The 12,020-nt window shown below is 53.7% G+C and overlaps 5 protein-coding genes across 5 annotated transcripts; 3 read left to right on the forward strand and 2 right to left on the reverse strand.

Moving 5' to 3' along the window:
• BGZ61DRAFT_532861 (kinase-like domain-containing protein) lies at positions 1-2,405 on the forward strand (the record flags this gene model as incomplete). Its single annotated transcript, XM_046253923.1, has 2 exons — positions 1-1,998; positions 2,052-2,405. 2 exons carry the CDS (start codon positions 1-3, stop codon positions 2,403-2,405), a joined length of 2,352 nt encoding a protein of 783 aa, XP_046104476.1.
• A 1,059-nt stretch (positions 2,406-3,464) lies between these two features.
• On the forward strand, positions 3,465-5,373 carry BGZ61DRAFT_545739 (uncharacterized protein; the record flags this gene model as incomplete). Its single annotated transcript, XM_046255307.1, has 4 exons — positions 3,465-3,546; positions 3,607-3,881; positions 3,940-4,569; positions 4,620-5,373. 4 exons carry the CDS (start codon positions 3,465-3,467, stop codon positions 5,130-5,132), a joined length of 1,500 nt encoding a protein of 499 aa, XP_046104477.1. The 3' UTR covers positions 5,133-5,373.
• On the reverse strand, positions 5,374-6,971 carry BGZ61DRAFT_37070 (Mo25-like protein). Its single transcript, XM_046242039.1, has 4 exons — positions 6,760-6,971; positions 6,648-6,705; positions 6,057-6,535; positions 5,374-5,998 (listed from the first exon to the last, which is right to left on the reverse strand). The coding sequence occupies exons 1-4, from the start codon at positions 6,862-6,864 to the stop codon at positions 5,534-5,536; spliced, it is 1,107 nt and encodes a 368-aa protein (XP_046104478.1). The 5' UTR covers positions 6,865-6,971; the 3' UTR covers positions 5,374-5,533.
• A 1,005-nt stretch (positions 6,972-7,976) lies between these two features.
• On the forward strand, positions 7,977-11,710 carry BGZ61DRAFT_37124 (tRNA synthetases class I-domain-containing protein). Its single transcript, XM_046242081.1, has 4 exons — positions 7,977-8,175; positions 8,279-8,632; positions 8,691-10,392; positions 10,448-11,710. The coding sequence occupies exons 1-4, from the start codon at positions 8,101-8,103 to the stop codon at positions 11,530-11,532; spliced, it is 3,216 nt and encodes a 1,071-aa protein (XP_046104479.1). The 5' UTR covers positions 7,977-8,100; the 3' UTR covers positions 11,533-11,710.
• Positions 11,628-11,961, reverse strand: BGZ61DRAFT_532865 (uncharacterized protein; the record flags this gene model as incomplete). Its single annotated transcript, XM_046253924.1, has 3 exons — positions 11,628-11,645; positions 11,716-11,811; positions 11,896-11,961. 3 exons carry the CDS (start codon positions 11,959-11,961, stop codon positions 11,628-11,630), a joined length of 180 nt encoding a protein of 59 aa, XP_046104480.1.
• Between the last annotated feature and the right edge of the window lie 59 nt (positions 11,962-12,020).

Genomic DNA, 12,020 nt, shown 5'->3' on the forward strand with positions numbered 1-12,020 from the left:
ATGAATGGGGACCTGAGCCTTTCCCAGGCCCTGGGCGGCCTGCGCATCGCCAACCCCGACGATGGTGCTGAGGCTGTCTCTGCTTCTGCCTCTGCATCCGCCTCTCATCCTCAAACCGAATCCCTCGCCCATACCATTCATCTCGAACCTATCGATGCTAGTATCGAACCTCTCCTCAACGACCCCCGGTTCGCCCCGGCCACCCGGCAGCCCGATCTCACCCCAGACGCTGGGGCTAGCGAAACATTCCAGCAATCCCCTCAGCCTGACCTGTCGAGATTATCCATCTACGGCCTGCCCAATATTCCCGAACCCGGCCCAACCTATCCTACCCGCGAGCGCAGCCAGAGAGACCCCCAGTCGGCCTACAACTCGAACCGTCAAGCACCTCTCCCACCGACCAGTGCCCCGTTACCGCCCCGAAGGAGCTCCAGAGGGATGGGCGGTGGCTACGCATCAGCACCGGGCGGCTCCCAATCGAATCCCCCTTACGCCGGCGAGGCCCCAGTGCCCGCCAGCAGCGAGGAATGGAAGGACCGCGGTGCTGCAGTAGGTGTCCGTCGGGAGGTCGACGCAACAGGTCGAACTGTTGTTCGACAGGTTAAGAAGGGCGTCCGCGACTTCAACTTTGGTCGCGTCCTTGGTGAAGGCTCCTACAGCAGTGTATACCTCGCCACCGACCGTCAGACCCTCAAAGAATATGCCATTAAGGTACTTGAGAAGAGACACATCATCAAGGAGAAGAAGATCAAATACGTCAACATCGAGAAGAACACTCTCAACCGTCTCACAGAGCACCCGGGTATTGTCCGACTATACTACACCTTCCAGGATGAGACATCTCTCTACTATGTGCTCGATTTGTGCAATGGCGGCGAGCTACTAGGCGTGTTGAAGAAGACAGGCACCTTCGACGTCGAATGTACCAGATTCTACGGCGCCCAGATCCTCGACGCCATTGACTACATGCACTCAAGGGGTGTAATCCATCGGGACCTGAAACCAGAAAACGTTCTCCTCGACGACCAGATGAATGTCAAGATCACAGACTTTGGAACCGCCAAATTACTGAAAGACCCTCGTGACACCAGGAACCCAGACTCGACCGACCGTGGGGTGCCCGATCCGGGGCGAGATGGCGAAGATGACAATCGCGCGGCATCCTTTGTGGGAACTGCCGAGTACGTGAGCCCCGAGCTCCTGACGCACAAGAATGCCTGCAAGGCTAGTGATTTGTGGGCTTTTGGGTGCATAATTTACCAGCTCCTGGCCGGACGGCCTCCATTCAAAGGGGGCAGCGAGTACCTGACCTTCCAGAAGATTGTCAACCTCGAGTACGAGTTCCCCGCAGGCTTCCCCCCGGCGGCACGCGATCTCGTGGATCGATGTCTGGTCCTCGACCCAGCCCGACGACTCACCATAGAGCACATCAAGAACCACGAATTCTTTGACGGCCAGTCATTTGGAAAGGGACTGTGGAGATCTAAAGCGCCGAGACTTCGCCCATATATCCCGCCCGCCCAGGAGCCGAACGTCATTCAGCTCAATGGCTTCTCTAGTACGCCAATGGCAACCTCGAACTCGAGAGGCCCTCAGTCACAGACCAACACTACCAATGGAAGCAGTCGGCCAGCACGGATCATCACTGAGCTGCCTCCTCCCACGCAACTGGACATTGAGTGGTCACCAGTCCTGACAAGGAACAATGAGCGCATCCTAAAGTTAGGCGACCTGATGGTTGTATCAACACCCTTGCCCTCGAGTCCACACGGTAAAGGTTCGGATGAGGGACATAAGAAGCTATCCCGATTCTTTGGAGGAAGCACGACCAAAAAACGGCAGCGGCTGGTAATGATAACGTCTAGCGGTCGTATTGTGCTTGCTCCAGCGGGTGGAGAAGAGAAACGCGCTAAGCAGGAGATCTCGCTCATGGCTCAAGACTGCTCGTGGAGAAGCCAAAAAGACGCAAAGGGCCAAATTGTTTGGTGTGTGGACACGGTAAGCTTCCCTGTGTTCTTCTTTTGGGACGCGTGTTAATGATTTGTCAACAGGGTGGACAGCACTACACCTTTGAGGAAGTGAAGTCCTCATCACCGCCCCTCGAAGGTGGATCATCCTCGGCAGCCGAATGGATTGAGTGCTTAGAGCGGGCGAGAGATCTCGCCATGTCTCAGAGCATGCCTTCAGGTTACGGCGGTGATAACGGGTTTGCCGACATGTCATCCACCGTGTCCAGCCCTGCTAGCACTCTCGGAGGTCGAGCCAATTATCCCGATGGCTTTGGTGTCAGTGATCGACAAGGTCGCAATCATCTGAGCAAAAACCAGGCCGCCGAAGATCCAGCGCCGAAAAGGAATCGCTTCAGCAAGAGACAATCGAGGAGTGGACTGGGCTCCGCGTTTTGAAGAGGCATCAAAGCATGAGTAATACACAGGTAGACTTGACTGATGCACGGCCGCTTAGGCTGTGGGACTGATCCCCTTAACATTTTGCCTCTTACCTATCACATTCAGGACGGTTATGGGCATTGGCAGCGAGGCGCACTACTGTGGAGTTTTATTTCTTGAAGGGTGGTGGATGCATTTCTTGGTGCATTTTTAAGCATTCAAGGGGGCATGGCAGTCGGAAGGACTAGATGCCATAGGTGCTACAAACTGCAGCAGAGTGGATATCTCTTGGGTATGTATCGAGCAACTTGGACCGCTGTAAACGGAAAGCAGACGGCCTAATGCAAAGGTGTATACAGGCCGCATGCGGTCTCGGGAGACAAGACGAATATTAACCATGGGTTTGCCGACCTTGAAGATCAAATCAAAGGATAGTGGCTCACGCAAAAGTCGGTGATTAGAAGGCGGGATAATGTTGTCTTGTGTTGGACAGGACAGGACAGGACAGGACAGGACACAGGAGGAGGTTGGCTAGGAGACTACTAGTCACTCTCAACCACAACTTCCTACTAAACATAAGTATCTACGAACAGGCAATGTCCTACATATATAGTCACACAGTCGAAAAACGGTATCCCTGTGGTTTTTGGTACCAGGGCTCTGACTGTCGGCGACATTAATATCGAACCCCTCGGACTGGATGCATCGCTTGGGATGTGATGACTGAGAATGAAAACTTCCTTTTTACCCCTGTTAACGTGCAAGAATGAATGTGAAGCGCTCTCCTTGTATCTCAACGGGGTTATTATCGTGTACAAAAAGGGGTCCTAATGTGAATATTGTAATACCCATGTCGAACGACCATGAAATACAGGTACCTACCCAGGCCTGTTCATCTCTTATCTTATCGGACATGTGCCGGGTGACGAACACGTGACGAGCGCCCAGAGGATTAAGCGTTTTCCCGCGTCGCAGCGCAATGCGATGCGACGCGACACGCCCATTCCTCAAACTTCCTGACCCCCAACGGAGGCCGCAATTGATCCTTGTTCAACGACCGAAAAAAGCACTTCGAAAATGCAGCAGCAGTACCGTTCCTATGCACAACAAGTGCCTCAGCGGTCGCCTCATACGACTAACCAGCGGCGAGGCGGAATCGGTAAATCCACGACTCCAAAACCGTGAACTCTAACCCATCTGCTAACACCCGTCTATCCAGGGCCCATGATGTCTTCAGGACCCCACCCCTCCGTCCCTCTTACTCAAGCCCAGATTGCCCAGCAACAACAAGCTCAGGCGCATGCTAGTGAGCTTGCTAAGAGACGCAGCCGCAGGCCTACCGACAAGAACATGCCTGACGGCGTCGAGGACAGCATTGTTGATACCGAGGGTGTTCAACGGTATAAGGACCTGAAGGATGTCGAGCGCCGACTCGATGCCACCATGACGCGCAAGCGCCTCGACATTGTCGACAACGCGAGCCGTACCTCCAAGGTCAGTTGCCTGTTCAGTCACCAAGTAGAAGTATGCTGACCAGAGCGCCTCCGAATAGCGATACAAGACTCTTCGGGTCTGGATCAGTAACACGGTCGAGGATCAGATTTGGCAGAGCAACGGACTTAACGTTGACGCCTTCGACTTCGCCCCTAGCATGGAAGCCTCGTATCGCGTTAAGATCGAGGGCCGTCTGCTCGATGACGAGGATGGCCTAGTCACCAAGAACGAGACTGGGGATAAGGCGGAACAGGATGTTGCAGGCCCTTCGCCACAGAAGGCTAAGACACAAACGCCGCAGAAACATCGGTTCTCGCACTTCTTCAAGGCACTGACCGTTGACTTTGACCGTTCACGATTCCGAAACGGTGCCGAACAGACCGTGGAGTGGAAGAAGCCAGATGCTACATCCAGGAACCAACCTCCCACGAACTTGCCCGCCGCGGCTGACTTTGATGAACTCACATTCAAGCGCAATGGAGACGAGAACTCGAACATCACCATCAACCTCCACCGACAGGAGTCCCCCGAGACGTATCAACTCAGCCCAGAGCTTGCCGAAGTGGTCGACATGACCGAGGCGACGCAGCAAGAAGCTGTTATGGGGCTGTGGGAATATATCAAGCTTCTGGGTTTGCAGGAGGACGAGGAGAAGCGCAACTTCCGCTGCGACGAGCTGTTGAAGAAGGTTGGTCTCATTTTGCACACCGTTTCTAGGCCGGACTAACTCTCGGCTAGGTCGTGAAACGCGGAGATGTTGGATACATCCCCATGCTTAACGAATACGTTACACAGCACCTTCGTCCCCTTCCCCCTATCAGCCTCCCTTACACTATCCGAATCGACCAAGAATTCCATAAAGACCCCCAACCGACCATCTATGATATCCAGGTTTCGGTGGAAGACTCATTCCGGGATTCTTTGTTGCCTCTAATCAACAACCCGCAGTACGCCGCCATGCTTAAGGATGTGACAACTCTTGACGATCAGCTCGCGCGTGTCATCCAGGCCATCGCCGTCTCCAAGGCCAAGCACTCATTCTTCACGTCGTTAAGTGAAGATCCCGCCAACTTCGTCAAGAACTGGTTGAGTTCGCAGAAGAGAGATCTCGAGGTAATTATGGGAGAAGCCTCGAGGGGTGGTGGTGAGCATGCCTCTGGCGACGAATGGCGTCGGGGCGGCAAGGATAGCGTGTGGGGTACACAGAATGCCCGGGAGAGTGTCAACGTCTTGCTCTCTAAGCAACGCTGATATGATAGCGAGGACTCTGAGTTCAGGGTTGGCAGGGCATTCAGGAGTTAGGATTATGAGTCAATTTGACCCAAGTATGTAGGACTCGATTGGCGTTGGCTGGGAGCGCGTCTGGTGTACAATAATATCATGAGCCACAACATTGGCACGGTCAGGGAGCTTCCCATCGCATTTTTATGTGTCCGCTGCTTATGCCTGTGAGGTTTTGTGTTCCAAAAAACTCCTTACTTTGTGATGACCGAGTTTGAAGACGCCCCATCCATGGGCCTAGACTGACGCTCGATGATGGAAAAAAAGACAACGCCGATGTGAATGATAATCTTGGTAGGTGGAAGTGGAGACATGGCAAGGAAAGAACCTGAAGAACATAAGGATGAAGCATTGGCCTAGCCATGTGTCTATTACCGCTGGGGTGGCACGGGAACTGCTGGCATATTGCGAATCTGCTTGATCAAAAATTCTCTCTCATCGATGAACTGCTCATCATCGGTGCGATCCTCCAAAAAGTGGGAGAGGAAGGTGAGGAGTTTTTCGCGGTTCATGAGGAGGATTTTCTGGACGGCAATCGACTTGTGGGGATTCGCAACAAAGACCTTGAAGACGTGGAAGCCTTCATACTGGACCATTTTTCTGTCGTCGCGGAGTAGATTCATACAAATTTTTAGGTGCTCGCCGCGATCGACGTAGGCAGTCATAACGCTGTAGTTGGAACGGTCCAGGAGGATCTCACCAAGCAGTTTGATAGATTGGCGCTTGGTGACGTAACTGTTGGACTGAACCAAAATGTTGTTGTATTTGTCGAAGAAGAGATCGAAATTGGCAGATAGATATCTGGGTACTAACTCCTTGTGTCGAGTTAAGAGTTCCTAGGAAGTCATGAGTTCACCTTTTCTTTGAGCATTTGGCTGTATGGCTCTGTCTTACCCGAAAGGTAGTGAACGCATCGGCGGCAACCTCAAATGAGCTCTTGTCGACCCAGTCAAAGAACCTCCAGAAGACACCCCTGCCACTCTGGGGGCGATCGCGATCGATAGCATTGAGGCCCTTGGAACTGGATCCGGGCTCATCTCCGTCGTCGTATAGAATGATGGCGGCAGCTGCTTCATTCTTTAGCAGTTCTCGGAGGACGGAGCCGGCGGGGGTGGCGCTTTCTTTGTGGTCATATCCGCGGCACAGCTCGACGAGGACTTGTGGTCGGTTGCAGACAACGTATGATAGGGCGATGGGGTCGCTTTTGGGGGCGGCGGTAGCGGGGCGGAATCGAAAGACGTAGGAGAAGATGACCTGGGTGTCCTTGCGGGACTCGAAGGGTAGGCGGAAGAGGTTTACGGCGAGAAGGTGGAGGAGGTCTTCGTCGATCAGGCCGGTAACGAGCTGGTAGATTTGCTCGGGGGAGCTGTCGGCTTCTGAGACACATGTTAGCGATTCTATTTGTACGGAAGCAGAGGCAAAGTGAGCTAGATCGAGGAAGAGATGCATGATGGCCAGAGGCGGTATGGAGGCGCAAAGTCGTACCGTGAGTTCCCTGGAGAATGACCTTCATCTGGCTCAGGACTCGGGCCAACTCCTCAGCCTGAGATGGTCGGTTAGTCTTGGGTACTGGATCATGACGTCCTGGGGTTACAACCTTGGAAGCACCATTAGGACCTTCGAGCTTCAAGATGTGTTCGCGAGCCTGCTTGGGCAAGTCGGTGACGGTCCGTGTCCGGGCCCTCCCAAATAAGAAGGACATGGTGGTAAGGCGTGTCGCGTCGGATAGAGGTACAAGGTCTTATGGCGCAAGACGAGGTGGCTGGCGAAGGACTTTCGGAATGGTTGTGTTGCGATATTGTAGTCTGGTAAGACGATGGTGGAGGTCGGACCGGCGCGAGCTATGGGGTCGCGAAGGAGGTAACTCCAACGAATGGGTGGGGTCTGCAGACAATTACGGAAGCTAGCACAAGTCGATCAAGCCTCTCGTGTAAAAGCAGGGCAGGCAAGTCGACTTGCAAGCAAATGAAGCTCAAATGTAAGTATGGGCTGCGGAAACCTCCAGTCCCTCGGCTGGGCGAGTTGTTGTTGGTTACGTGACGGCCGGCAGGGGCAACGGGAGTGGCCAGCGCGCACCGTGGAAACCATTCCGCTAGCTCCAGGCCTTGGGGGGGTCGTCCAGTAACAGACCTTAACAGCGTGGAAAAGACAGGCTTCTTAGTACTACCTACCTTCCTAGGTATGCATATGCTAACTAAAGGTGCGATGATATGAGGAATACACGCCGTTGGCGCTTGAGCAAAGGCAGTATGCCTCATCTCCATACTCATATCATTGGTATCGAGGTGGTGGTGGGGGGGATCCCATTGCTTACTTATCGGCGCCTTGTTTTTATTATTGTTGTTGTTTGATGTTGTTTCGATCCAACGGCGGCGCACTATGCGGTAGGGCCATCAGCGTTAGGGGGTACTTTGAGTAGCAGGCTAATGCTTCATCGCACCTAAAAGTTTGGACTGGAGCCCATCGCGCCGCTGGGCGGGCAGCTGTTGGAGGGGTAGCAGCCGACTCAGGGGGCTGTCTTGAGGTACCCTCTACCTGACCGCTGCTTCACCAGCGACGCAATGCATGTCACTTTGACCCAGCATATCCCACCAAAAGCCATCACCAACGAGCGATGGCGGGGCACACTTTTTCCCCCACCTCACCTTGACTCACCCGCCATCCCACCATCCAGCCCACCATCGCGAGGTGCCCTTTTCCTTTGAAATCCGCCCCTCCATAAAATCCTCGATCGAAGCTGGGGGACCCTGCTTCCAAGGCTTTCCGCGTGCTGACCAGACCTACCTGGTGACAGTCATTGAAAGTGAGTCACGCTCCTGCTCCTCGATACAAATTCGCCTTCACCTTCTGCCCTCGTGCTCTCGTCTCCATCCTTGATGTCCGATTTCCCTCGGTTTGTTTCTGACTAACGTCAAGTCTCCTCGCAGCCACCGGCATCATGTCCATCAACTTTCCCAAGGAAGAGGAGGCCACTATCGAGCGATGGCGCGAGATCAATGCCTTTCAACGTCAGGTCCGTTGCCCTCTCCAACTCTACGGTCCCTTCGGTTCCCTTGCCCCTCGTGCACCCCGCATCGCTCGATCGAGCCATCTCTCTGACACTCAAGCAACAATAGGTTGAACTCTCCGAGGGCCGCCCGCGATACACCTTCTACGATGGACCTCCCTTTGCAACCGGATTGCCACACTATGGCCATCTTTTGGCCTCCACAATCAAGGATGTCATCCCCCGTTATTGGTCCATGAAGGGCTTCCATGTTGAGCGTCGCTTCGGCTGGGACACTCATGGACTGCCCATCGAGCACGAAATTGATAAGAAGCTGGGGATCTCCGGCAAGGCAGCTGTCATGGAACTCGGCATTGCCAAGTACAACGAGGAGTGTCGCGCTATTGTCATGCGCTACGCAGCTGAATGGCGTCACACTATTGAGCGTCTTGGACGCTGGATTGACTTTGACAATGATTACAAGGTGTCTAGCCCCCCTTTCTCACGTTGGCCATTCTAGAGACTGATCTGTACCGTCAAAGACTATGGACCCCAGGTTCATGGAATCCGAGTGGTGGGTCTTCAAGCAGCTTTTCGACAAGGGCCAAGTCTACCAAGGCCACCGAGTTATGCCCTACTCGACTGCCCTCACCACCGCGCTGAGCAACTTTGAGGCCAACCAGAACTACCAGGACGTCACCGACCCTGCCGTTGTTGTCTCTTTCCCCCTTGTGGACGATCCCAACACCAACCTCCTCGCGTGGACGACAACGCCGTGGACCCTCCCCTCGCATCTTGGCCTCGCCGCCCACCCCAACTTTGAATACATCAAGATCCTCGACGAAAAGACCGGCAAGGTTTTCATTCTCCTGGAGAAGTTGCTCGGCACCCTCTACAAGGACCCCAAGAAGGCCAAGTTCACCATCGTTGGCAAGCTTTCGGGTAAGGACATGCTTGGATGGAAGTACTTGCCTCCCTTCGATTACTACTACGACGAATTCAAGGAGTTTGCCTTCAAGGTTCTCAACGCCGAGTACGTGACGGCAGATAGTGGTGTTGGAATTGTTCATCAAGCTCCGGCCTTTGGTGAGGATGATTATAACGTCGCTATGGCCGCAGGCGTCATCAACGAGCAGCGCCCGCCCCCCGACCCGGTCAATGATACCGGCCATTTCTCAGCACGTATCCGTGATTTTGCGGGAATGCACGTCAAGGAGGCCGACAAGCACATCATCAAGCACCTCAAGGGCACGGGCCGTATCGTCGCCGAGTCACAGCTCAGGCATTCATACCCCATGTGCCCTCGCTCCGATACGCCCCTGATTTATAAAGCCGTCCCATCCTGGTTCATCCGCATCCCCGACATCATCCCGGATATGCTAAAGAACATTGAGGGTACGCATTGGGTTCCTACATCTGTCAAGGAGAAGCGATTCGCGAGTTGGATTGCCAATGCTCGAGACTGGAACGTCAGCCGTAACCGATACTGGGGTACCCCGATCCCCCTCTGGGTCAGTGAAGACATGGAGGAGAGAGTGTGCATTGGTAGCGTTGCCGAGCTGCGTGAGCTGAGTGGATACGAGGGAGACCTTACAGACCTTCACCGCGACAAGATCGATCACATCACCATTCCCAGCAAGATGGGCAAGGGCCAGCTGAAGCGTATCGACGAGGTGTTTGACTGTTGGTTTGAATCTGGCAGTATGCCTTACGCCAGTCAACATTACCCCTTTGAGAATGTCGAGAAGTTCAACGAATCCTTCCCCGGAGACTTCATTGCCGAGGGACTCGATCAAACTCGAGGCTGGTTCTACACTCTTCTCGTGTTGGGTACCCACCTGTTCGGGTGCTCCCCCTTCAAAAACTGTGTTGTCAACGGTATTGTTCTTGCTGAGGATGGTAAGAAGATGTCGAAGAGACTCAAGAACTTCCCCGATCCCAAAATTGTCCTCTCGAAATATGGCTCGGACGCTCTCCGTCTTTACCTCATCAGTTCGCCGGTCGTCCGTGCCGAACCCTTGCGTTTCAAGGAGACCGGTGTTAAAGAAGTTGTGCAGAAGGTGCTATTGCCACTGTGGAACAGCTACAAGTTCTTCGAGGGCCAGGTCGAACTTCTGAAGAAGGTGGAGAATGTTGACTACAAGTGGGACCCAAGCATGGAGTCCAGTAACACCAACGTCATGGATCGGTGGATCTTGGCAAGCTGCCAGAGCTTGCTACAGTTTGTCAATGAGGAAATGAAGGGTAAGATGATTGTTGTTAGTTCTGGATATCAGTGGGGCTAACGTGACTTGCTTAGGCTACCGCCTTTACACCGTCGTCCCCCGACTACTTGGACTCATTGATAACACAACCAACTGGTATATTCGGTTCAACCGAAAGCGACTCAAGGGTGAGAACGGTTTGAACGACACCCTGCACGCGTTGAATTCCCTCTTCGAGGTTCTTTTCACTCTGTGCCGTGGACTGGCTCCCTTCACTCCTTTCCTCACCGATGAGATCTACCTGAAGCTCCTTCCCCACATCCCGAAGGAGTTGCAAGGCGAGGATGCCCGAAGTGTGCATTTCCTTCCATTCCCCGATGTTCGACAGGAATTGTTCGACGTCGATGTCGAGCGCCGAGTGGGACGCATGCAGAAGGTCATCGAACTTGCCCGAGTGTCGCGTGAACGTCGCACGATCGGTCTCAAGACCCCTCTCAAGACGTTGGTGGTTCTTCACCACGACCCTCAGTACTTGGAGGATGTCAAGTCACTTGAGTCGTACATTACCGAGGAGCTGAATGTCCGGGACTTGGTGTTCTCTGGCGACGAGGCCAAGTACAACGTCCAGTACAGCGTCACCGCTGACTGGCCTGTGTTGGGTAAGAAGTTGAAGAAGGACATGATACGTGTCAAGAAGGCCCTGCCCGGTCTTACTAGCGAGGATGTGCAGGCCTACGTGCGAGACAAGTACATCCTGGTAGATGGCATCCGCCTTGAGGAAGGTGACCTGGTTGTGCGCCGAGGTGTCTTGGAAGATGAGTCGTCCAAGAACCTCGAGACCAATACGGATAGCGATGTTCTCACAATTCTGGACACTGAGCTGCACCCAGAGCTGGCTCAGGAAGGCCTCGCTCGTGAAATTATCAACCGAGTCCAGCGGCTTCGAAAGAAGGCCTGTCTGAAGCCAACGGATGATGTGAGGATGGAGTACCGTGTACTCTCGGACCCTGAGAACTTGGGACTCGAGGAGGCTTTCACGTCGCAAGGCGCAATCTTTGACAAGGCGCTGCGCCGCCCTCTGGAGAAGGTGGGCGAGGAACCACAGCCAGAGTCCGTCATTGTGGAGGAGGAGCAGGAGGTGCAGCAAGCTGTTTTCTTGCTGCGCCTATTAAAGCTATGATGGCTAGCTAGGCCGCGAAAAGTAGAAATGACATTGAGTGGATGACTGCAATGTAGAACATGTCTTTTTTTTATATTCCACATATGGGTTGCTCCCTATTTTCTCGAGGCCGCCTATAAATGAAGATCGAGTTAGGGCATGTGAAACGTGCGCATGGTGGGGAGAACAGAGCAGGGAACAAACCAAATAACAGTCCTTAAGCTTCATAAACTCCTTGGCACACTTGTCCTTGTGGATAGAGTTGTAGTCGGCTACAATGCACTTGCCGTACACCGCAGCCTGAATTGGTTGTGCCTGTTAGTAAAGTGGGAGCTTGGGAATGTGGCATGGTGAAGCTGGCACGGTGAAGCCTCGATCACTGACCTCGGCCGAGCACTGAGACACCGCCTTGGCGAACTTCTGGATGGGACGGGTTTTTGAACAAGTCATGGTGATATGGGCCGTGGCGGGGATGGCAATTGGGAGAACTAACAGGAGAGGAAGATTCT

Source organism: Ilyonectria robusta (genome assembly GCF_021365365.1).
Source record: "Ilyonectria robusta strain PMI_751 chromosome Unknown BGZ61scaffold_10, whole genome shotgun sequence".
Classification (NCBI taxonomy): domain Eukaryota; kingdom Fungi; phylum Ascomycota; class Sordariomycetes; order Hypocreales; family Nectriaceae; genus Ilyonectria; species Ilyonectria robusta.

What these genes read in the sequence shown, in the direction of transcription:
- BGZ61DRAFT_37124 (XM_046242081.1), top strand. Translation starts at nt 8,101, where the DNA reads ATGTCCATCAACTTTCCCAAGGAAGAGGAGGCCACTATCGAGCGATGG. An exon ending in TCAATGCCTTTCAACGTCAG is followed by an intron (nt 8,176 to 8,278) that starts GTCCGTTGCCCT and finishes AAGCAACAATAG; the next exon opens with GTTGAACTCTCCGAGGGCCG. An exon ending in TGTCAATGAGGAAATGAAGG is followed by an intron (nt 10,393 to 10,447) that starts GTAAGATGATTG and finishes TGACTTGCTTAG; the next exon opens with GCTACCGCCTTTACACCGTC.
- BGZ61DRAFT_37070 (XM_046242039.1), bottom strand. Translation starts at nt 6,864, where the DNA reads ATGTCCTTCTTATTTGGGAGGGCCCGGACACGGACCGTCACCGACTTG. An exon ending in GTCCTAATGGTGCTTCCAAG is followed by an intron (nt 6,706 to 6,759) that starts GTTGTAACCCCA and finishes CGACCATCTCAG; the next exon opens with GCTGAGGAGTTGGCCCGAGT. An exon ending in ATGCGTTCACTACCTTTCGG is followed by an intron (nt 5,999 to 6,056) that starts GTAAGACAGAGC and finishes ATGACTTCCTAG; the next exon opens with GAACTCTTAACTCGACACAA.